The 26024-nt window shown below is 43.7% G+C and overlaps 2 protein-coding genes across 3 annotated transcripts in view; both read left to right on the top strand.

The window, feature by feature from the left end:
• The first annotated feature begins 1221 nt into the window (after positions 1-1221).
• LOC130209414 (C-terminal-binding protein 1) lies at positions 1222-26024 on the top strand. 2 transcript variants are annotated; one of them, XM_056439050.1, is made up of 11 exons: positions 1222-1431; positions 12559-12713; positions 14284-14428; positions 15567-15670; positions 16194-16296; positions 19201-19325; positions 19859-19948; positions 20719-20849; positions 21345-21472; positions 21856-22003; positions 22821-22908. In XM_056439050.1, exons 1-10 carry the CDS (start codon positions 1392-1394, stop codon positions 21972-21974), a joined length of 1140 nt encoding a protein of 379 aa, XP_056295025.1. In that variant the 5' UTR covers positions 1222-1391; the 3' UTR covers positions 21975-22003; positions 22821-22908. The 2 variants fall into 2 exon arrangements, with proteins under 2 accessions (XP_056295025.1, XP_056295023.1); XM_056439048.1 differs by having other exon boundaries at positions 1223-1431; positions 21856-21970; positions 22821-26024.
• spon2b (spondin 2b, extracellular matrix protein) overlaps positions 23326-26024 on the top strand; it is a 36810-nt gene continuing 34111 nt past the window's right edge. The window contains exon 1 of the mRNA XM_056439053.1: positions 23326-23402. The gene's annotated coding sequence lies outside the window, so the exon portion shown is untranslated. The remainder of the gene's footprint in view (positions 23403-26024) is intronic.

Genomic DNA, 26024 nt, shown 5'->3' with positions numbered 1-26024 from the left:
TTCTGACGTCACGTGAATACGCTCTGTGGGAATGTGATGTAACCATCATTGCTGTTAAACTAGTTTAGGCCATGGCAGTTGGGTGTGTGTGTGTGGGGTGTGTGTGTGTGTGTGGGTTGGGGGGGGGCTGCTTATTTCACTGCGTTATCAAGTGGCCATGTGTAGATGAGAGTAACTGTAACATTAGCACTGCAGGGATAGAAAGAGGCTGGGAACGTAGATAGGTGTCCACCAGACCAACGCCCATATATGGAGAGTTCAGGAGATTAAAGGTTTCTGATTAAACTCAATGTTCACATTCATAACTGAAGACGGACACAGCGCAGATCAAACATGCACATTGCTACCTTTTGGACAAAAGTAATGAGATGTGTAAAAATCAGTCTAATCAGCAAAAGTGGTTTACGACTCTATAGTGAGAATAACAGCGATATGGCTTTTTTTTCATGATCACAAATTATTACAGAATATGTTTGTTAGCATGGAAATAGGGTGCCAAAGTCTGAATTTCTAGAAATATTTTAGTACAATGTAATATTTAGTAGTCTAAAGATGAATGGTTTAATATTAAAACGTAATATAAAATCACCAGTGTGAAGATCCTGAATGAACTCCAACACACCTGGAAGTCAGATCTACATTTGTTATATTGCAGAAGTTAACTTACAAAGTAGAATTAAAAAGAAAAAAAACCAGCCATTCACTTTTGGTTCGGGAAACACACAGATTAAAGAGTCATAACATGTTCTAATTAATTATAATTATGAATTATAATTGTCTTCCTGCTGTCCGATGGAACAAGTTCTGCCTATCTCGCCTCAGACTTGTAATTGCATAACTCCACTTTATTTTTTTCCCTCCCTGCCGTCTTTCAGGAAACAAAAGATGAATTTTGGCCAGCGTTAGCTCCTCCCCATTCCTGCTCTCTCTCACACACACACACACACACACTCTCTCTCTCTCTCTTAAATGTGCAGCAGCGCATGCATTCAGTGCGTGTGCACGTTTCTTTTTTCGAGGCAGAGAGAGAGACGGAAAGACAGAAAGATTTGCTGTAATAAAAAGTGAGAAAGGAAGGGTGAGGGAGGGAGCTAGAGAAGGCGGGGAGGGAAGGAGGGAGGGCTAAAACAGATCGAGAGAGAGCGGGCGACTGAAGGGGACGGAAGGAAGGGGAGAGAGTGTGTGTGTGAGAGAGAGAGCGAGAGAGAGAGAGAGAAAGGAGGGGGAGCACATGTATATGCTTGTCACTAAGGGGCTGGGAGAAGGACGACGGGAAGCGAGGTAGCTGGCCACGGCCGCCATATGCTGACTGGATTCCTGTTCATGTCTGCCGTGTGAAGACCGAAGGGTTCTGCTGTGTGCTGGCCGGCCGGGGAACACGCCGACACGCCATGGGAAGCTCACATCTCCTCAACAAAGGCATGCCTCTAGGTAAACAACCAGCACTCTGCTTTTATGTCGGGCACTGTGTGTGTGTGTGTGTGTGTGTGTGCCAATATTCAGGAACTCTACATTATTCTGCCTTCCTCTTCCCCTCCCCCTTCTCTCTCTCTCTCTCTCTCTCTCTCTCTTCCTCTCCCTTTTTCCGACTCCTCTTCCTCCTTCTCTTCTTCATTCTCTCTCACTCTATAATCTTTTCTTATCGGCGCCAGTCTCGCTGAATGGTTAGCCTTTTCTCTAGCTCCCAGTGGTGTGTGTGTGTGTGTGAAGAGGCACATCTCTGCTATTGAAGGCTGCTTGAACACCTCCATTTGTGGCGACAGAAATAGATCTCTCTCTCTCTCTTTCGAGGGCTAGCAAGGACATGACACATATTTCCATTTCATTGTGCTTCTTTTTACGGAGAGCGGTTGGTTGCCTTGACACACATGTATGCACACACACACACACATGTATGCACACACACACACACAAACAAACACACACACATAAGGAGCTCAACTGACACACATATTCAAGTGTCCACATGCATCCACACAGCCGGATTCACAGGCAGGTGACAGATGCTACTTATGATAGGGGGCTGGAAAAGACGTTTCTAGAAAATGGGATCAAGGTGCTGCTGAGGAATAAGAAGGGGGGGGGGGAGGAGGAAGTGGAGGAAGCGGGTGTGAGGATAAATGATTATCGACCCTTCAGCTGAATCATTATATATTTGGTCATCTAAATCTGGATTTGGGAAGTTGTTTCTCCCAGAAGACGTTGTAACGGCTGTAGTCCGTGACGTCATCAACAGGCTGCGGGCTGTGTCTCTCGATGGCATCAAAGATTCAAGTTGTATCTATGATCTTTTTTTTTTAACAGATCCCCCCCCCCCCCCTCTTTGCTTCTGGAGTGATCTCCACATCCGCCCTCACTGTGCCCCTAACAGCTCAAAGAAGCCAAGGTCACAGGAATAACGACCATATGAATTACGGTTGAGAGAGGGTTGACGTTTGTAAGACGCTGGCGCACAAATCACTGCCCGTCAATAACCGCGACGCTCATCTGGTCATCGGATCCGTTGCAGCACACAGCGGAGATCATTGAGCCATTCAGCGCTGATGTACAATCAGTCGGTCGTCCCGGGTGATTGATGGATGTGTTGATTCATGTTTCGGGAGGCAGGGGTCCTCTGATCCACAAGTGTTGAAACGCGTCTGATCTGATTAGAAAAGCCTCGATCGCTGACACACACACACACACACACACACGCGCACGCACGCCACTCACCCTCCCCGAAATCGCTTTCAAATATCGAATATTTTGTCGACAAAATGCGAAAGTATAATCTGGTCGCTGAATTGAAAACTGCATGATTTGGTTTCGTGTTTGAACTCATGGACAGATCTGGCAAGCTTGTTACAGGTACGACGTAATGATATTGTTCTTAATAACTCCAGGCAGTTTCCCACCAGAAGGAGGCAAACTGCTCACGTTGAGACACGTTACCAAATCCCAAGCCCCCCCCCCCCTCACTTGAAAGTGCATATAGTTCACAAGGCGTTAAACACACCTGCACGACGCAGACCAAACAGAGGCATTAACAATGGCAATGAACTTGTTGGAGTGGAGTCATCGTTGTTCTGAAATTGTTGAATAGAGGTTCCCATTTTTTTAAAATTATTATTAATTTCCACCTACCATGCTAATGTACACATTGCACACACTGACTTTTTATATTGCACAGCCCACATTTTAACGACACCTCCATTATTATTTAGCAATTTGAGTTGAGGATTTGATTTGAACTCGTAAGCCTGACTATTGTGAAACAATAAATCATAAAATAGACACTGGAGCAGGTGTAACTGACAGCACTTATAAATCTATAAAGCAGCGAGTGCTCAGCAAAGAGACCGTGCGCACTGATACGCATTGAAAAGGCTTAATCTATTCGATCTAATGCACGTAAGAAAGAGCTTGAGCTGTGAGGGAAGCAGCGGTGATAGATGGACCAGCAGAAACTAAAAGGATGTTCACTGAAAGGCCCGACATCTGCAACGACGGCAAGCCGAAATGATTAGTTACATTTAACTTTACTTGGAAACAACCTGTGCATTTTATTGAGAAATCTCGTTAAAAAAAGGGAAATGTGATTGAGAAGCAGGACTAGACGGGTGGCATCATCAAAAATAGCAGACCTACATCCCATAAGAGCAATAAGTACGTATTCCACTTCGAGCTTAATGAAAAGCACAAGCGCATTGTTGTTATTCCTTAATAGGTGAACCTGATCAGAGAGATTTGCTCAGACTGTGTTCATGAATCAGGCATTCGAGAGAGAGAGAGCAGCCGTCAAGCTGCTGCCAGTTGTGCATTGTCTGGAATAAAATGCTCCACTGTACGATTTTATTCATTATTATGTCATTTTAAACCGTGACAGCTCCACTAAATGTGAACAGTGTGTGCATCTGTTCCTGCTGTCTGACTCTGAATCGACTGCGATTGCTCAACCAGACAGTCCTCATATGCAGTCACAGCAATAACCAGTGTGTGAAGCACAAGTAAGTGAAAACAATCAAATAAAAATAGTTTTGATGGGGAACTGACTTAAAGACCCCCTGTGGACCGCAGGGCGCCAGTTTGAAAACCCTTAATCGATAATACAATAAATACCTGGTAGCTTTATTAATCCATTAATGGGCACATTTGTCCACAGCGAACCCAATCCGATAGAACCTCTAAAGTAATTGTGACGTTCTTCTGCTTATTACAAGTTAATCCAATGTAACAGCCAGACAATAATCCAGTTAAAACCTGTTTTTAAAATGTAGCAGTTTCTGTCGTGTAAGTATTGTTGAAGACCGTGCTTCTCAACATCCTTCGTTGATGACCTCGTACATATCGGAAGTGTTTACTAGCTTCCTTTATTGCGTTTGCTACATGTGCATCAGAAGCTTACGGCTTTAAAATAATATATATTTGTCCCGCAATTAAAACAGCTCCAAAATTAAATGGCTGAAACTTATTTTCCAATATAATTGCTGTGTTGTCTAATCCCATGGACGGGTTGTGTGATGCTGCCTGATGTAGTGCAGTAAGGTGTGGTGGGGCGGCTCCTCGTAGAGCTTCATTGATTTAGTGTGGTTTCTATCAAGCGGAACACTGAGCTTTCAAACCGTAACCGGTGTCTATTCACCTTCTTGTTGACAAAAAAACACACACAAGTAGAACTGGTCTAGAATTGAGGGATCAGAAAATAACAGTCCGCCTGGAACTAGCGTATGCAATATCAAACTTTGACTCCAAGTTGGCCGCCGCGACGAAGCCGCTGCCAAACATTATTGTTGCCGCTCCTTCGGTTGTTATCTCATTGTCTGTTCTGCTGCCGGGGAACAAAAAGCTGACAAACCTGAACTGTCTTGCTGATACAGTACTGTTTCTGTGTGTGTCTGCGAAAAACAGTCCGTGTGTGTGTGAGAGAGAGAGAGAGAGAAAAATAGATAGAGAGAGAGAGATATGCAGGCACTTGGAGACCACTGCATGTGACTCATGTTAATTTGCGCGGGTAGTATCCTGAGCTGGTAACTGCATTTCTGTGTATGTGGGTGGGGCTGAGGGTGTGTGTGTATGTGAGAGAGAGAGAGAGAGAGAGCATATAAAGGAGGGAGGACTGGTGTTGATGGATGTCCATCTTTCCTTATTGGGAACTGAAGTGTCCATAGAGAGGCAAAAAGAAACATCAGGCCACCTTCACACGTTGTACCTGGACATTCAGGTGTTTCCTTTTAGAAGCATATAAATAAAAACAGAGCTTTTCTTATTCAGGGTGTCTACAGGAATAAACAAGTGAAATTTAAGACTTTTTAAGACCATGTTTAAATAAAATTTAAGACCTAACTTGTGATGGAAATACAAATCAAAAGTGGAAATATGCATTAATCTAAACACACTGTTTGTTCAAAATGAACAGTATGGTGTAATGCGAAAGGATAACACAAAAATGTCATTGCTGTTGTAAATTATATTTATTAATACAACATTTTCAGAACATTTAGGTCCCATGAACAAATGCTTATAACATCAAGTAAATATATTTAAAAAAATACGGGCAACATAGTTCCTTTTGAACAAAAAAATCGATAAAATAACATAAATAACAATTCCAGCTGCTTTTAAAATGCAAATACATTTACATAACAGAATGTATGTGTGTGTGAGTGAGAGTTCTCATGTCTCTATGTGATGGATGTTTGTGCACAGGTTCATACGTCTCCTCCTGAGCTTTTGTGAATATACTAGGAAAACAATCCTTTTCAAACTATATGAATAAAAAAAACTTCCAGTTGACATTTGGTCCATTCTCCTGGAAAAAAGAAAAAAAAGGCAGACATTAGCCAAACAACAGTCAACACATCTCTTCATGACACCACCACTTTAATGTTAGACTGGATAAATATGAATGAAAACTATTTTTACAAATTAAGCAACACGAGCCATCTCTTGAGTCTAGTGAAAACTATGTAGACATATTGACAGGTAAACACCACTCTACTACCATTCTAAAACTATTTTGTGTTAGTCTAATTAATGTGTAGTGCGCCTATGCATAGCTGTTATTAACTTGACACACGAGTAAAGCTTAACTATATGAAACACATACTCATATACATGAGGTTAGTTAATACATATATTTATGTTAGACTTACTTTGAGGTGCTGAAGTAGGTCCTGGGTGTGTCATGGCCCATGAGCTCCAGAGGATCCTGACGGGACGTGGTCATTTCACCAAGAGCACATGAAGTCCAGCTGTCTGCTCGCGGTGGTCTGGTCCAGAGTCTCGTGGAACAGAATGAAGAACGCACTGCAGCGTTGGACTTCGGTGATGAGCTCTTTGTTGCACGGCGCTGGATTTCCTCCGGTGACCTCCAGCGTTGTAGCGTTTACATCGTTGCTGGCGGCGGAGCAGGAGCTCGCGGCGGAGCAGGAACTAGCGGCGGAGCAGGAGCTAGCCCCGCGGGATGCTGGCAGCCTTCGCTAGTCTCTGTGCTTCTTGCTCTGCACGTGAGATTCCACCGCTGGAAAGTCTCCCGACACATAACGCAGCTTCAGAAGCATTTCACCGACCGTGACCAGAAACACTCGTTCTTTTCAAGCCGTTGTTGAACTTGCATCCTGCCATGTTTTCTAAAGTAGCCGATACTTCACGTTGTAGGGGATGGGACCGAATACGCGGGGCCCCTTTAAGAGAAGGGGCGTGGCCCCGGTGACACCAGAGACACCGCAGAGCGACCGGAGCAAAATATTAGACCTGGCGGAACAGATTGCCTCATATTCGCAGTGACATGACACCCAAAAAATTTAAGACCAATCCAATCTGAATTTAAGACAATTTAAGACTTTTTAAGGCCTTATTTTTTGGAAAAGCAATTTAAGACTTTTTAAGGACCCGCGGACACCCTGTTATTGCTGGAGAGAAAGACAGGACGGGAGGAATGAAAGGAAACGGCGAGAGAGAGAGATGAGGAAAGCCGGGGGAAAGCAGCCTGAAATGAGAGCAGGAGATCTGACAGTGAATCAACAAGAGATGGAGGGATGGCGAGAGCAGCACAGAGGGGGGTGACAGACGAGGATACGGGAGCTTTTCAACCACGCCACGTCGCTGCGTGCCAGAGGAGCCGGCGACGTGATGAATCAGCCGCGCTGTCGGTCGCTACGGCGGCAGACGGCCGACTGATCACAGGTGCCGACAGCGACGCTCCCGTCTCCGGCTCACGCGTCGTGCTGCCGAGGTTCCCTCGCATTTCACCGGAGACTCAAGAAGAGACTTTTAGTTCAGGGAACTTTGGTCCCAATATGTGTGAAAGGCCTTCGTGTTGCGGCTGTGGCGTGTGTTGTGGGCGGCGTGGTCAACGCAAAATACATGATAACGGTTTATGTGGTGACGCAATGAAGTATTATTGTCATTATCAATTAATCAGCTTATTTTTTTATCCATTTATTGATGAATCCTTTGCTGTATCAAATGTACACAAAATTGTAAAACGGCATCTTCAAATATATTATTTTGTCTCACCAACAGTCCAAAACCCAAATATATTTGATTTTAAATGATTTAAACAAGTAGCAAATCATAATATTTTCGAAGCTGGAACTAGCAGAGGCCCGACTTAGCCAACTGGCCTAAACAATGGAATCGGTTATCAGAATTTTTAATTGATTGGACAATAAATGAAATGTTTTAGCTCTATCTTCATCATTGATTGATTGCCTAAATATCTTGATCCAGAAAATATCAGAAAATAATTTTAAAAAACTCTGCATCACAAATTCCCAAAGCTCAAGTTGATTATTAAATATTATTATGAATTCTAAGTATTCACAAGTTTGTTTTTAAACATTTAATTTATTAGACTAGCCCGGCAGATGCTCTGTAAATGAAACATAGGAGCGTGCGGTGCGACTCGCGGTTGTTGTGGTCCACATTCGGGCCTCGCAGCGTGTTGTGGCAGAGCGCTCGCTATCCAGGCTGCCAGACTTCCCTCTGACCCGCACGTTTGAAAACACACGATCATCGTCTCCGCTGACTGACAGTCCGATAACATTGCCTCGTTCCTCTGGGACGAAACATGGACCCAGCTGTTCTTGTGAGCGGGTCAGCGACGGCTGGATACGTGCACGCTGCAGGGCTTTCCCACCGGCTCGCACGATCCGGCCGATGCTTTTTCCGTCCCTAAACGTCAGTCGAACAGCTTTAGCGTTATTTTGGTCCGCTGACAAATTTTCCGACAGATGCAATTTTCATATCGCGGGAGTCCATGGAGTCCCGGGGCCCTGAAGCTCATATTGCAAAAGCAGAGGATGTTAGAGATCCACTCGAGGACGCTGCTGCAAAATGTTTACCAAATGTGTTGGTGAATCCTGATTCAAAGCTCAGGGCAGAGAAAACATGGGTGGATGGCAAGATTGTGAAAAGTCCCAGCAGTCACCCACCCCCAAGGCAATAGGAGAGAGAGAGAGAGAGAGCACTGTATGTAATGTAATGAGAGAGGGAGAGTGGAGAGAGAAGATATTTTAGAGTTTAGGAACTCAGTATTTGCAGTTATTTAATATAACAAGAACACTTTAATGAGTGTTTAATGTGGCTACAAAGCGAGTAAAATGCATTCAATAAAAGCCATTTCAGTGTGTGTGTTTTAGGAATAGAGGGAGTGCATTAATACTGTACTTGCAGTATTGTGCTGACGTTTGTGTGAGTGTGTGTGTGTGTGTGTGTGTGTGAGGGGAAAGACAGAGAGAGAATAAATGGGTGTTTTATCATAGAGTACTACTCCGCAGTCAGCGGTGCTGGTCCTCTCAAGGTCATGCTCGGTGCTGGAATGAAAGCTATTTCCTCTCTCGCCCTGACTGAGTGTGAGCCGGATGCAAAAAAATAATAATCGGCAGCTACTCTCCAAACACGCCACTCTGCTGCACAACTGCTCCGAATGACCAGATTCCCTTAATCTGTGCAAGTGAACATCATGCCCATTCGATTTGTATTACCGCCCATCTCTGAAGGACGCTTTGTGTTTTCTGCTCAAATGAAAGCTCCGAAAAGTGCGGCGCCTCCGGGCGGGAGCGCTACTCGCGATTACATCTGAGCCGCGGCGACGGCCGTGTTCAGAGGACTTTTTAGCTGTTGCGGAATTCCGATTACTCAGCTATGCACCATTGATTTTGTATTGATGTGTAAATGCGTATGCGTATTGGCCTCCAGGCGAATCCTGTTATGGAAAGCTAATGTTTTAGCAGCTCACATGAGGCATTGTGAGCAATATTTGAGTTTCACGCTATTGGTCTGTGGGTGCTGCTTCATCAGTTTAGAGTTCCTGCTGCGACAAGGAGAAGAGGACGGTACAGACATTCAGGGATGGATTGTGCTGGATCTGGGCGGTCCATTCTCCTCTGCACCTTCTGACCATGGGGGGAAGTGCTTGTATCTTAGGTTCAGGTTGTCAGCGCTACAAAATGCTGTAAGGCAGAAAACCATTTGACATTAAGCTCACACTGTAACCTTTAAAAAAAAAAAAAAATACAATACAGGTGCTTACTGTAATTATTCCCAGATTTTGCTGAAGTTGCTAATGTTAGAAATGTTATGTCACCACATCCAACTACTGTTACGACTGCCTGTGCAGATGTCAGCACTGAGTCCGTGATCCCAAACGCTCTCTGCACTGATGCGTTCCCTGGGTACAGGAGCTCTCCCACGCTCCACTGCCGCCACACACATGCAGGAGGAAGTATGTGCGGGTTTAAAAATAGGTCAGACGTATGTTGTTTGTAAATTAACGTGTAGTTTTTGAAAATTAGAAGTGAAGTATTGTTAGAAAAATTGTAAAATTAAAAAATATCAAAATATCCCGTGCTTCCTCTCTGTTCTCTCTAAATGCTGACAAACCATGAACACTCAAGCACACTGGAGCGTGAACCAGATATGCACTGTCGACATTATCTCCCCAATGCACTGGCTCACTCAACAACCAGAGAGAACCACAGATGTTTTTAAAAATCATCCCCAAAATACATCTAAATAAGAGTTTACTTTTGATGGGAACGACGTGGACCGTCCATCTGCATCTGTCCTACGGAGCGTTGCTGTGCTCCAGTACTTTCCTGCTTTGCATTCAGATTATTCATGCGGCTTATTTAGTCGTGGGAGGTGCCCAGCATAGCACAGCCCTCACTTACTGGCACATGCATGGAAGTAAACTCACAGTAGTAGTTACTGGCCCAATGTGGATGATGTGGCATCACGTTCAACAGCATTGATTTATATCGCCTGTAGAAAACATGTTGCTACTAAAAACACAGAGGCCTCCAACATCAGAGAGCAGCGGCGCCTCGTGATCTGTTTTACACTCATGCTTAACGGTCATACAAGAAGACATCAGATCTACAAATGTTCCCTTCATTAGCTGTGAAAGAACAAGACACACGAGTATAAAGGGTTTAATAGAGCAGATTTAGGCATTTCTGTAATTGTAAATTGTGGCAGCTGTCTCCAATCTGGCCTCGGCTGCTGGCTGGTTGGTAATCAGTCAGCAGCCGATGCTGCTCATATGAAAGGGCAGCAGAGCTGGAGGTAGGAGCCAAGTGAGCAGAGGCGCAGTCTTGCGGTCTGCTGTGTGTGATACAAATAAAACATGTTGTCTAACGGAACCTCGTTGGTTGTGGCTAGTCCTTGGAGCTTTTGGGGGAAACCCACGGGTGACGGCCAGAGAAGCGTCACACTGGAGCCCAACGTGTGACGCTTCTCTGGCCATCACCCGTGGGTTTCCCCCAAAAGCTCCAAGGACAAGCCACAACCAACGAGGTTTTATTTGTTTCACACACAGCAGACCGCAAGACTGCGCCTCTGCTCACTCTCCCCTACCTCCAGCTCTGCTGCCCTTTCATATGAGCAGCATCGGCTGCTGACTGGTTGCCAATCAGGCTAGATTAGAGACAGCTGCCAATCAGGCTAGATTGGAGACAGCTGCCACATAAATGCAAAAGGTTAACGCCTCTTTTCTGAAGATTGTCAAAATACATTGTGGGAAACGTGGAGTCACTAACGTGAGGAGAAATATAGCCCAGGTTTTCCAGACCATTTCTCAGATTTGGAGTTGCCAGACTTCTTTCCACAAGTGTGATTCTGAGGGATACATGGCATTCAAAACATTGCGCGGGCCGTAGAATGCTGATTTTGAAGACTGGTTCAAGAAATACTGAATACCTTCATGGGAAGTTCGCCCGATGCAACTGGAAAAAAAATGGTCAAACTGAGAGGATACCAGGTGTGTATTCATCTCGCCGGGATCAAGTTTGAGGGGGAATATTTTGGGTGGAATGACGGAGGTGGTTGCTCATATGAGATGTCAGCCTGTCTCAGACGGAGGAGTAAGGGATGAGCGACGGGTCCCGTCAGCTTACCTCTGCACTCGTTTCATCTGCAGGGCTTAAGAGGCCTGTCAAGACTTTGCACGTCAAGGTGACCCAATTACATTTTCCCTCTGAATCCGTCCGTCTTCCAGATGCCTTGGTTCTCCGTCAGTGATCTGGAATCATTAACTCCACGGTTACCTGAAGGGAGTCGAACCGGGAGATCCCAGCACATTGCAGTGGGAGGAAACAGTTAATGAAAAGGAATAAACGCGACCCCCATCGACCACTGCTCTTGTTGAACCTGAGCGCCGGCCCTCTAGTGGGGTTGCCAGGCGTATCTGCCTTGTTAAATGCCACTTATCCTCCTGTAAGGAGTAATGGTCTCGTCTGAGGAGACAATTTAACAAAACATCCTGCCGAATGGTTGAAGGGGTTCACTCTTATTCCCATGCTGACAGACCTCAGCTAGCTTCCAGGTTCTGGCTTCCTGTCTCATGAGCGTACCGATATGTCTGCTGGCGTTTATCATCTTAAGTGGCATGTTGATGGATTTAGAGCTGCAGTATATCACCCTTTGCCTGTTTGTAAATGAACACTCAATTTAAACAAAGATATGCTGTGAGGAGAACATCGAGACATGATGTGGTGCTTCGGGCTGCTTGCTCATTTGTTTTCTGGTCAAGATCGACCCGCTCTTTCCAAGTAAGTGGCTCCCAAGATCCACTGGCAGTGGTCCGCCGGGGCGAGCACTTACACTCTCTTCAGATATGAGTATGTAATTAAGACAATGTGAACAGGATGAAAAACAAAAGGATTACGTTGAATTGGACGGGAAGATCCTGAAGGTTTGAGGGCACGTTTCAAGGGCAAGTATTTTATAATACTCTCCCAGCATGAGCCCTCCTCATCCATCTTCCCAATTACTGCCTGCTTCAAAGAGTCAGCGAAATTCAAGGTAGTTCTAATTAAACTGAAGAAATAACTTTTAAAAGGAATATGTTGTGAAACAAGTTGTCATAGCAACTGCATCAGTCCAGAGCAGAAACATTATGGGATGCAGACGTAAGCGGGGCGTCATCTCGACCCAGCAGCAGGAAAAATTCAAATAAATGAGGGAAGAATTGATAAACAATAATAGAAAATGGTGCTGATCGAATGTGTGTCTAGAGACTATTTCCATTTTGGTTTTCATCATCTTCACTTCTGTCTCTTTCCTGCTTGTGTTCAGGCATCAGGCCCCCCATCATGAACGGGCCCATGCACCCGCGCCCCCTGGTGGCGCTGCTGGACGGACGCGACTGCACGGTGGAGATGCCCATCCTGAAGGACGTCGCGACCGTCGCCTTCTGTGACGCTCAGTCCACACAGGAGATCCACGAGAAGGTAACGCACCGAACGAGATCATGAACACACACACACAGTAAGCTGCATCAAATCGATATTTATATACTATATATATGATCCTCTCCACATCACGATCAGCTTAATCCAAACTCCACTTCAGGGCACACGTTTAAATCGGGAACCAAGCTTCAACTTTGACTTACAGCTTCAAAACATCCCGTCAGAAATCCCGGATGCTTACGTTTCCAGTAAGTTAAAACCATCAACCAACCAACATTAGTCTGTTAGCACGATAAAAAAGGTTGCACATCCATCAGTGGGCTCCAGTCTTTTCTTTTCCTGTCGTTTAACATATTTAACCATTTTCTGTCTGACCTCGACCTTACATCACGTAATTTCAGTCAGACTTCATTTCATTCACATCAGCCTCTATGTGCAACTCTGAGTTGGACGTATCAGGAGTGTCTGACTGCAACAACATCTACATGCATAACACAATACCGGGGGGGGGGGGGACCACCTTGCAATAATGCGTGGAAGCTTCTGTTTATTGCCAGTCTCCTGACATGAAGGTAGCATCAGCACAGTGGCCTCATTAAAGAATAGTGGCTCTGTATTAAGGACAATAAATCTGAGGGAATAGAGAAGTGGAGGGATTAAAAAGGAAGAGTGCAGAGAGCAAACTTAAGATGTGGGTCAGGCTCGGGTCCGGCCACCGTCGCTATGGATTCTACAAGGGTTTGTATGCCAGGCCCACGCAGGCCCACTGAAGTAACCCTCAGAGTGGGAGAAACAGATGGCTCTCCCTCGCTCACTATCTCTCTCTCTCTCTCTCTCTCCCTGGCTCTGAAGTAAGCAGCTACCTCATTGTGTTATTAAAAGGGCTTCTTTATTGTAATTGAACCGCATGTCATTTTCATCCTCTCTCACACACACGAGGAGGAGGGCTGGCAACAGCGGAAGAAGATTGTCAGATTAACGGAGAACCAATTAAAAAGGTGACTCGAGACACCGCCATGTACTGCTATTCGATAGGAGGTAATCAAATGATCTGCTGTTGAGTCATCATTTTTAATTTTTCAATTAAAACAATGAGCCGTTGTTTCGGAGCTTAGGAGCCAGCGAGGATCCCACGTGAATTAGATCCCTGCTGATAAGAGGCACTTCTGTTCGACGGGGGCAGATCTTGATGCCTGTGGTTCTGAACGCTTAGTTGCCATGGTAATATTCAGGAAGAGCAGTCATTCCACGCTGGCAGTGATATTAAAAAACAGGATGAGAGAAAGAAATAAACAGCATATCCTGGAAAATAAAGAAATTCCTCAACTGAGATAGTGATTTTATAGAAACACTGAGACTGAACTCTGGCCGCTCACTCAAAGTTGTTCCCGCAAAGCTACGCTTGACTTGTGCACGCTCACGGCGACACACAACGCACGCAACATTATTCAGTGATATACAAACTCAAAGCACAATCATAATACTCTGCAAACAGACACTCATTTATGACTTGGTGTGTTTAAGCACAGAGGTAAACTAAGGCTCCACTGAGTTGGATATGTCAAATATGCACTTAACGGTGTGTGTGTGTGTGTGTGTGTGTCTACAGGTGCTGAATGAAGCTGTAGGAGCTCTGATGTACCACACCATCACTCTGATGAGAGAAGACCTGGAAAAGTTTAAAGGTCTGCGCATCATCGTCCGCATCGGCAGCGGCTACGACAACATCGACATCAAATCTGCCGGGGAACTGGGTGAGAACGTACACACACGTACACACACACACACACACACCCACACACACACACACAGGAAGTGACAGTGGGTGTTGGTCATGTGCAACTATTTTAGTGGAGAGCAACTATGAGTTGTTGTGTTTTCCGTCCTCAATACCCATCACAGAAACCTTCCATGTAAACAGGGAAAGTATAATCAAGTAGCTCAAACCGGAATATTTGTTTACTAACATCATTCTCCTAAAATTGAGGTTTAAACACATGTGACTTTTCAATAAATCGCCATTTCACTCCGAAGCTACTTTTCACAGCAGGCTGCCACGCTTTGATTGTTCCGGAGCCGGGCTCAGCTGCGCACGCTGGGCGAGTCGACTGCCACCCCGAAAAGGAAGAGAGCCATTGCTGATGTTATTAGTTCCACCTTCAATTACAAGCAAAAGTGTGGAATTCCAACTGTTGCGACAGCATTGATTAACATAAACAACGAGCCACAACAAACAAATAGACAGTTTGGTTCATCAGATCTTCGACGCGAGAAAAAATAGCAACACAATATATAATATACATAACTGTATATTTTTATATATGCATGTATACGCATCCTCATTAATGTTGCAGCTGGTAACGGTGGAGCTCATTTGAATTGTTTTTTAATGCTAGGAAGCTTAATTAAAAGGTACGAGTTGATGTTTATCTGTATTATTAACCGGTCACTAAAGCTGTCAGATGAATAGAATAAACTGGAAACACTCTACGCACAAGGTCCTCCACATTGTACTCAAGTGCAGCTCTTGAGTTACATTCCACCACTACTCAACAGCTAATTTGACCAACCCCCCCAAAATCTGTTTTTTTTCTGATGCCAATAGGTATTGCCATGTTTGATAGAAGTCTGCTATAAAAATATGAAGTGAGTAAAGCTTCTTTTATTTATTTATTAAACTCCCGTCTGTCCTGCAACAGCCAGAGCTTTACTAACGTCCCCCTATCTCCTTCCACCAAGACGCTCTGCAATTTGAAAGCAGCCAGAGGAAATTGCTGACACGACATCTTGGGTCTGCACTTCTCGACCGAGAACAGCTTTTCGCCTAACTTCATCAAATGGCTGCCAAAAAGATTTTTTGACTAATCCGTATCTGTTTTTCTGGTCCAATAGGCATAGCTGTGTGTAATATGCCGGCGGCCTCGGTGGAGGAGACGGCGGACTCGACGCTGTGTCACATCCTCACCTTGTACCGACGCACCACCTGGCTGCACCAGGTAGGTGTCGATGCGTGGCTGATGAAACGGATTTAAATGAACCAACTCTCAATGTATTGGCTACAGGTGTAAAGCAATCGTCAGGTGGGTAAGAGGGGCAAGAGCTGCTCCGCGGGTTGTGGGTTCGATCCCTCCCTCCCCCTGGTGCAAGGCGGAGTGTGTCTCGAGCAAGGCACTGAACCCCTTTCCTTTCGGGCCACCGCAGCCCGCCTGCCACTGCTAACTAAGGATGGGTTAAATGCAGAGAACTAATTTCCCCTTTGGGATTAATAAAAGTGTATATTCTATTCTATTCCAATATAAGCTCTCCTTGAGAATGTCGCTGTAGTTGAGGGGCGTTGATGTGAGATGGAGACGCTACAGTACAAATGGTTTGTTCCTCAAATCAGTTTGAAGTAACCGCCACTAAGACTGAGTGTACGTTATCACAGCATCGAAAAGGATTTAGACTTCGGGCCTTGCGTGTTGACCTGTAATGTTCGATGATATCTGCGTGTACTCATCCGTTGTTGTTTATGCCCAGGCGCTCCGGGAGGGCACGCGGGTCCAGAGCGTGGAGCAGATCCGAGAGGTGGCGTCAGGAGCCGCGAGGATCCGGGGAGAGACACTGGGACTCATCGGGCTCGGTGAGTAACAACATTCATGTGACTCGAGCCCGACTCATCGTACTGTTGTGAACACAAAGAGTCGACAGGCAGCATGAACGGTAAGATGCTAACGGGTACCGGACTTGAAGCTCATAAAACCAGATTGGAGACTTTTCCATTGACTCTAAACGGCTCTCAACATGGCGGAGCCTGAGCTGGCGGCTTAAAGCTAACGGCGCTAATGCTACAAACTACTATAAAAGCAAAGAGTTGTTTGCAGATATATAGTATATCAGGGCTCTCAAGTTTTGAAGACAGGCAAGAGTGACATATCCATCATCATATATATATACAGTTTATATAACTGTGTGTATATATATATATATATATTAGTGTACAAGTTAGTAAAGTACAGTTTTGAGGTTTTTGTAATCGAGTATCCTATTTTATTAAACTTTATATTTCCTAAATTTCAGATGGAAATGTTCAACTTTTCTTTTCTACTTTAACTATATGTCGGATGGATATTTAAAAAACATACGAAAAGCATCAACTTACTGTCTATAAAGTCTTATACTTAAGTAGGATTCATAAATTATACTTGTAGAGAGAATGTTCCCATTGAGGTATTGGGACCTTTACTTAAGTAAAATAACTCAATATTGACACCATCATTTTTTAAATCTCCCCACTGTGGGACAAATAAAGAAATATTATATCATATCATATCATATCAGATTTATCACTGAAGCAGTGAACAGAACATGAGAAATAAATCCATGAAATTAAATTCACCCTGAGAGATATGAATGTCTGGATCAAATTGTTGAGACATTTGAGTAAACTAGAGTAAAAGTCAGATGATCTAGTCATCAGGATCCATCTTCTGGGGACCATGAGCGTGACCGAGCGACACATGCTGCTGTCGCACGGCGAAGGAGGTTTTCGTTGTGTTCATTTTGTTTACGGAGGGTATCGTTGGACTGAAGTTTCTAATCAAAGGATTTTTCGTCTCTTTCCCATTTAAATGTTGTGTCCTTAGCTCAGCTAAATGCACTTACCAAGAAGTTAATGCCTAATACACAGGGTTCGTACACATGTTGACCAATGGAATTCCATAACTTTTCCATGACTTTTCCATGACTTTAAACCAAATTTCCATGACCAAACTGAAATCTCGGTGTGTACATGAAAACTTTTTGAAAATGTAGTATTCAAACAATGAGAATTACAAAGCATTAGGGCTGTGAAACGATTAAAATTTTTAATCGGGTTAATCACAGGTTTTTGTGGATTAATCATGATTAATCACATATTACCGATATTCTCGGTATATTTTGTGAGAACATAGAGATTTATGACAAAAGACGGATATATACATTTATACATTCTTCTATACAATGGTGCTGCAACTCAGCAGTTATTTAGCAGTTTTCTTCCATATGGAACATTAATACATCTTCATCCTAAACAGAATGTTTAAGCCTCCTGTTGCCTTTCGGGTCAATTTGACCCCATTCAATGTTTAATGTTGGTGTTCTTTGGGGTCAATTTGACCCCAGGCTGTTTTTCACTGTGTCAAACATATAAGAAATATCAACTTATTTATTTATTTAAAGGGCTATTTAGGTAGTCAACAAACAAACATAAAGTACCTCACACTTAAACTTGGGAAACAATATTAATTCTAATAATTTTCTGGAGGTTTTAATTGCTGGGGTCAAATTGACCCCAAGGGTAAAATATGTTAGTAAATGTAAAGGTAACAGGAGGGTTAAACAGAACATGTTTCTCTTGTTTGTCAACCATGAACTCCACCATGATACAATCTAAAGGCCTCTAGTCTTCCTCTAGCAGCTGCTGAGGCAAACTGACTGTGTGGGTTTTCTTCATGAACTGGGCCGTGATGAAAGAGACGGCGGGGACACCGCTGCAAAGCTGAAACCTCACCGGCCGGACGGGTGGACAGCTTGACAAGTCACTTTTTTTTTTGCTCGGTCCCGATGCGCGACGGAGCTCTGTGGCGCGAGACGGAGATCGATAAGTGTTAACGCAACACGAAGAGACAGAAATGACATGCTGCTGTGGAGATACGATCAACAACAGACGTTTAGTTTAATAAAAGAACAAAGACGTGCTATAGAGAACATGTCAGGGGCGGCCAATCTCTTTAATGTCATGCGATCTACCAACACTACGTCGCGATCGACTGGCAGGTCGCGATCGACGTGTTGAGACCCTGATCTACAGGAAGTAAAAGTCGTAACAAGGTTTCCGGAGGTGAACCTGCGGAAGGATCATTACCGATGAACAGACCGTCTGCATGAGAGCGGACATAGTTCAGATTGAAGTGGTGTATTGGAAGCTCATTTTGCAAGTGACTTTTTTTTCGTCCCGACGACCAACAACAGACGGATTGGAAGATCATTCTGCGCATGCGTTAAATGCGTTAAATGCGTTTAAAAAAAATAACTAGTTAAACCTGTAATTGAATTAACGCGTTATTTTTCACAGCACTACAAAGCATACAATATACCTTAAATGAAACAAATGAATGAGACAATAGTTTGATTAAAAGAATAAACATTACTATACATGTTTATTCTTAGAAACACTTATATAAATGTTTATTCTTTTAATCAAACTATTATCCTTTATGTGCAAATCTGTTATAATTTGAGTCTTCCTTTCAAAAACATATGAATTATTTTAAACTCGACGTAAATGAACATGTGAATATAACACATTTCCATGACTTTTCCAAAACTTTTGTGATTTAAGTATTTTCCATGACTTTTCCAGGCCTGGAAATTACCATTTTAAAATTCCATGACTTTTCCAGGTTTTCCATGACCGTACGAACCCTGTATACAATGTCAAATGCACTTTTTGTTCACATGCTCCTGTGAGTGTAGTAATGTGTGTGTGTGTGTGTGTTTCTAGGTCGAGTGGGCCAGGCTGTCGCCCTGCGAGCCAAGGCCTTCGGCTTCAATGTGATCTTCTATGACCCTTATTTGGCCGACGGGGTAGAACGATCCCTGGGACTCCAGAGGGTCACCACACTACAGGTAACACAGACACACACACACACACACACACACGGACTGACTGACTGACACACAAACATACTCATGCTTAAGAGGGGCAACTTAGTCTCAGAGAAATCAGCAACCTTCAAACCCTTTCCAGCACTTTTTGTGTTCCATTCACAGACACACAGATTATTAAAAAGATGAAGTACATATTTTAAATTCAGAAGCATCCACACCTGTACAGCTTTACGACCGGCTTGTGGAGCCATTTCAATGACTTAATACCACATCTACCAGACACGAGCAGGAACCGAGTGGTGGGGCCAAAAACACTAGAAGCTAATTGATTTCCAGTTTATTTCCTTTTCCTTTATTACCTAAAAATAATTGAGGTTGTCTTCTTTAATCTTCATCGATTACTAAACCATGAAGCAGTGGGCACTGTCTAATTGCATTTGATGTTTTCTTTAACTGATCGTACTGTCGTTATTATCTTATGATGTTTTATATCTCGTGTTTTGGATTTGATGTACTTTATCCTTGGCGACTCTCCCTGTGTCTCTCCTCAGGACCTGCTCTTCCACTCCGACTGCGTCTCAATGCACTGCAGCCTCAATGAACACAACCACCACCTGATCAACGACTTCACCATCAAACAGGTGGAGGGACAGCAGAACACACACACACACACACAGAGTGATGAGCCCTTATACGCATACTTGAATGATTTATTTATCCCTGCATCACATGACCATAAATATTAAAGAAGCGGATACTCGGGGAAGCCCGCCGGCATACAGATGAATGAGGATTCTTCACTGCATATGATGACTGAAATATGGGTTGGCCCTTCATCTCCAGGTTTAACCCTTGTGTTGCCTTCGGGTCATTTTGACCCGAATCAATATTACACCCTCCCCCCGCCTATGGGTCATTTTGACCCGATTCAATGTTTCACCCTCCTGTTACCTTTATATTTACTAACATATTTTACCATTTGGGTTCAATTTGACACCAGCAATTAAAACCTCCAGAAAATTATTAGAATTAATATTGTTTTCCAAGTTTAAGTGTGAGGCACTTTATGTTTGTTTGTTGACTACCGAAAGAACACCGACATTAAACATTGAATGGGGTCAAATTAATCCGAAGGCGGGGGGAGGGTGTAATATTGATTCGGGTCAAAATGACCCGAAGGCAACACAAGGGTTAAACCTGGGGACCATTTTCATCCCTAGACACAGGATATACTTTCAAGTATTTCTGTGCTTGCTGGAAGAGTGCAGGTGAAAGGGAATAAACCTCCACAGGGATCAATAGAATATGACATAACAGCCTTGTTCTCTCAATGTAGATCAATATAAAGTGTTCACCAGGTGAAGCTCTGACCTATTAGATCTGAATGTGTGTGTGTGTGTGTGTGTTAAAGATGCGCCAGGGGGCGTTCCTGGTGAACACGGCCAGGGGGGGCCTGGTGGACGAGAAGGCCCTGGCTCAGGCCCTGAAGGAGGGGAGGATACGTGGAGCTGCTCTGGATGTCCATGAGACCGAGCCTTTCAGGTAACACCCTCTCTGGTTGGTGTTTATGTCGCTGCAGACACACTCATGAATCACAAGTACATTTTTTAAACGCTTGACGGACATTTTCTGAACCGGATGTATCTTATGTTGTATTTCTTTTTTGGGTGGTTTTATCTTCTATAGGAGGTCTATAATACTCAAATAATTCAACATCTGGTGGTGTTTATATATTTACCTATAGAGGTAATACTTCAAGTACGTTCCTGTGTTATTTGTAGCCGACGATAATGCTCCACAATATATGTTACGCTGTCATGGCATTTAGGAATTAGGACCATTGTTATTACGATAAATAATGTCCCAAAAGATTAAAGACCAAACTTGTTCCAGATAAATAATCATTATATTGTTTACACAAATCAAAGCAAATGCAAGATTCACCTTGGACACACACACACACACACACGCACGTGCGCGCGCCCTATCTGGTGATTTTGTTTGCAGCTGTGTCTGATGTGTTTGTACATTTGCCAGCTTCAGTCAGGGCCCGCTGAAGGACGCTCCCAACCTGATCTGCACCCCGCACGCCGCCTGGTACAGCGAACAGGCCTCGCTGGAGATGAGAGAAGAGGCCGCCAGGGAGATCCGAAGGGCTATCACAGGTAGCGCCAACGCACACGCGCTAAAAATAGATATTTTGGGGTGTTTTATTGCAGTCGAGCATTCGCCGTTTTTCTTAGACTTTTAGCAAGTCCTCATTTTTCCAGTCTGCCTCTTTCTTTCTTTCTTTCTTTCTTTCTTTTGTTCTCTTTCTTTCTATCCTCCTTTTCTGCTTCTTTCCATCCCATATTCTCCTTCGTGGTTTCCCCCAGTGGCTCAGTCTTTTTACCGCTGACCCGTTTCATCTGGTCTGACATTTCTTTTCTCTGTAGAAAATGTTTAGTGAGTGCAGTAACGCTTCCCCAGTGTGAATTTACTTGATTTCTCTGCTAGCGCATCATATTTCTCCCTTTCTTTTTCTTTTTCCCGTTTCTCTACTTTTCAGGTCGTATCCCAGACAGTTTGAAGAACTGTGTGAATAAGGAGTTCCTCTCCCAGAATAACCACTGGGCAGGTGTTGACCCAGCTACCGTTCACCCCGAGCTCAACGGGGCTTATAGGTAATAATCATCAGGATAAAGAAACCAGTAGTGGTCAGTGCAGTTTGATTTTTCTCCCCCAAACCCTGGTAAAGTGATTGATAAGTTCGGCCAAATATCTTGAAAGTAGAGAATGTGCCGGTTATAAATGTACCAATGACAGAAGAGAACTGATATATAGAGAATATTAGTGCTGTGTTAGAATAACAATGTGTCACTCAGACTTTGTGATGGTCATTTTTTATTTTTTTCTGAGATTTAATAATAATTGACTGATTGACCATCACTGATTATTGACAATAAATCGTCAATGAAAACAATTATCATTAGTTGCGGTGATCTCATAATGTTGTTGACGCTGATGAGAAGTAATGCTTTAATAGGGTTCTTCTCTTTCTATCAATATTACACAAAATATAACAAGGCGGTAAACTAAATGTTATTTAAAAAACTATCTAATTTTGGCATGGACTTTACAACTTTTTCATGGAAACCCTGTGATAAAGATGTAGATATTTACTAAGAGTCTTTTGGAAAAGAGTCTATTGAGCTGCCTTCTGATCCAGAAGTGTAGGATCCTATTTTCAACATTTAAAAATTAAATGAATGTTCCGAGTCGCCAACTGTATGGAGTTTCAATACTCTGTGGTACTAAAGTATGCTGCGGTATTACACCACCAAAGTATTCTAAACAATATTAAGCTCTACATATTCATATTCAATTGGCATTTAATGGAGGCCTCCTGCAATGTGTCTGTTGAGGTCCAAACAAGGTCACATGTTTGTAATTTTTGTTTCAGGTTTACTTTGATGACTCAGTTTTGCGTCTCTCCCTCTCTCTCTCTCTCTCTCCTCCCCCTCTTCTCTCTAGGTATCCCCTAGGAGTGGTGAGCTTGCAAGCGGCCGTCCTCCTGCCACCAGTTGAAGGCATCGTGCCCGGCGGCGTGCCCATCACACACACCCTCCCGCCCGCCGTCACACACCCTCCTCATGCCCTGTCCCCCGGACAAAATACAGTCAAGCCACCAGAGGGCGACAGAGAGCAGTATCCGAGTGACCAACTGTAGCCACACACACACACACACACACACACACACACACACGCTTGCCTGTGTTGTCTGGTGACCGGAGGAGGTTGGCCTGGCAACCAGGATCATAGCGATAAGCTCCATAGTGACGTGTTGTTATCAGACGGGTTGAGTCAGACGGACAGGTTGAGGTCCCAGTAACAATCGATTCTAGACACTCTGGCAAATTGGTTCCCAGCAGCCGGTTCATACTCCAAAGAAGAAAACGATGATGGTAACGATCAAAGAGGATGATGAAGAGGAGTGGATAGCTGTCAGGTGCGCCATTCAAAGAGCAGGACCGTTGTCCTCTGCTCCAAACGGACTGTACAGATCCACAGGATGATCCCCACGCGACAACTACAGTCGTCGAGTTACTGCCAGAGGTAAAAAAAATATAACAATCACATATATCTGTTGATTTGGGAAGTTCTGCATAAAATTCTGCTGTCTGTAGTGTGTCCAAAGTTAGAGGGGCAGGTTTCATGTCTTTCTCTCTTTTTCTGTGTCCTTTCCTTAGTTTTCTGTGTCCTTTCCTTAGTTTGATGTACAAGCAAAAGTAGTCTGTTATGAAACGAATGTCACCTGTCTGTGTACAGTTTTTAGACTCACGGCAAGAAGATACTGATATTTGGATGCCAGTCCCAACAAAAATAAGGGTTGTGCGATCTCTCGACGTAGCCAAACTGGTTTGAGAATACAATATCTTTTTTTTTCTTCTTCGTTTTATGTGTCCTCAAATGAACAAGCCCCCAAGCCCCCCCCCCCCCACCCCCTCCAGAAAAAAAAGAGGCAGCTTTTTGCACACCATCTCAGGAAATTAAGTTTCCGCAGTTGGTATATTATTTTTTAAGTTTGTTTTAAATATACCTTTTTATGCCACTTAGTGCTTTTGTTTTTCTACCTGCTTGCCTTTTCGCGTCCTGCTACATTAGATGCAAAGAACTTTAACGAGAGCTTGATTTGATCTCATGTTTGATTTTTGTTTGATATGTTTGAGGGGCATGCGATTTTGCTCTTGGGACTTGTTTGTAAATGTTTGACCCATGTGGAGGGGGTTGTGGGAAGAGAGGCTGTCGGGAGGCGGTGTAATGGTATGCTTGGTTGGGAACACTTCTAAAAGAGTGGTTGGGTTCATTGCTTCAAAGGACAAAGCAGGTTATGTACAAAGCAATGCACTGATATTTTGTAGCAGGTCATTATTGTCGTCTTCATGTCTATACATCCAGTGCTTCCACCATTTCACACACTCATTGTCCAAATCGCCACACCATAAACAGCACAGCGAGGTTTACTAATGATGCACAGCATGTTGCTTCATGCTATGGATCGGTCAAATCGGAAGTCGTGGGGAAAAACTGCATCAAAAACTCTTTTAATCAGTTATTCCAATGCTTTGCTCTCCACCAAAACCATCGTGGTTTCTATTTGAAGTGAAACTCACTTGTGCAGATCAGATTGTCTCATCCGGTAAAAGAACAGGTAATGGGTACCGACTGATGAGGAACAGCTACGTCCTTGAAGTTCACCCACATTTCTAATATTTCTGATCAAGACTTAAAAAAAAAAAAAAAACTCAACAGCCAGTTTGATCAGTGAAGACGTTTCATTGCGTCATTTTCTTTCTTCTCGTATTCCTTTCCCATTTCATGATGGGTCCTTCCCGAGTGTACCGTTTAGCCGCCCTCTGTGGCCTCTGTGTCTATGTGTACATATGGTGTTCTGCCTGCCTGTGTCATGTGACTTGGTTGTATCTGTGTCTGAAAAAAGCAGCGCTGGGAGAAGGGGCGGTGGCTAGCACCCTCCACAAGGCGTCATTACAAAGACCGCCGTCGGAACACACGACAAAACACGATGTAAAAACGCCAAAAAGAGCTTCGAACTGGACTTTAAATCGACGGCAGCACGCTGACCCGGCGATCTGCGCGCTCGCCGTTGGCATTCGTCAACACGTAAACAAGATGCCGTCACGTCAACACGATCTGAAACTCTTTTTTTCCATCTGGTTTCACTGATTCCAGGTCAAGTGTTGTTGATGTGAGCAGGACCGCTAAGTGGATCCCCTTCTACCAGCAGCTGAGTAGTGAAAAACAGTCCACTGTTGCCTGCCTGGTCTTCTCCACGGTGAGGTAGTAAAAGTAGCAATCGGGGATGGAAATTTCACGACCCATTGGCGAGTAGGTCTGAGTTCTCACTGGCCAGAGTCGAGTAAAGAAGTTACAGAGGTGATATGTACATGTCACTGACTCACAACAGCCAGCTAATGCTGGAATAGTTTGGATTTGAGTATTAATCGTTCCTCGTCAGATGTCGTTATGTGGGGAGGGCAAACTCTTTGCTAATACTTCCCGATTTAAACTTTAAGCATTCCCCATTCAAACGGATGGGGGCCACAAGTAAAAACAACACACGCTTTTAAAGGGACAGGCCCCCTCGACCAAAAGAAAATGTAAAATACATGTCTGACCTGTTGACAGCAGTGCTGTTTACAATCTAGACTGTTTTGGCGTGAGTTCCTTAGTTTTGGGAAATATCAGCTGTAAAGATGTCTGCCTGCTCTCAAACATAATGTGACTATGGCTCTCGGCTTTTGGGACTCAAAGCGCCAAAACAAAAACATTTGAAAAACCTGGTTACTCAAAATAGTCCATCGACCATGTTGTGAGTAGTTTCATGTAGGATATCCAACATGAGTTCCTGCAATATTTGATAAATAGCACGACAGGTAAGAGGTAAAATATGTATTTTGGATTTTAGGGTGAACTGTTTCAAGTGTCCAGGTGCTTTCTGAAATTCCATCCCTGGTCGTAACACACAGTCCACTGTGGCCTACCGTGGTCCCCTTTATGGTAAAGTATTAGGCGTAGCAATATACAGTATACATATTCTATATTCTACAGTAAATATCATTATTTTTGGTCAAAACTGACAACCTGACAAAGATAGGTTTGTGACTGTATGCATTTGTATGAATTATTTTAAAAAGAAATAAACTGTGGAAAGGTGAA

The sequence above is a fragment of the Pseudoliparis swirei genome, chromosome 19, assembly GCF_029220125.1.
Source record: "Pseudoliparis swirei isolate HS2019 ecotype Mariana Trench chromosome 19, NWPU_hadal_v1, whole genome shotgun sequence".
Lineage (NCBI taxonomy): Eukaryota > Metazoa > Chordata > Actinopteri > Perciformes > Liparidae > Pseudoliparis > Pseudoliparis swirei.
The sequence above is the reverse complement of the archived record's forward strand: the minus strand, read 5'-3'. Positions and strand labels throughout refer to the sequence as shown.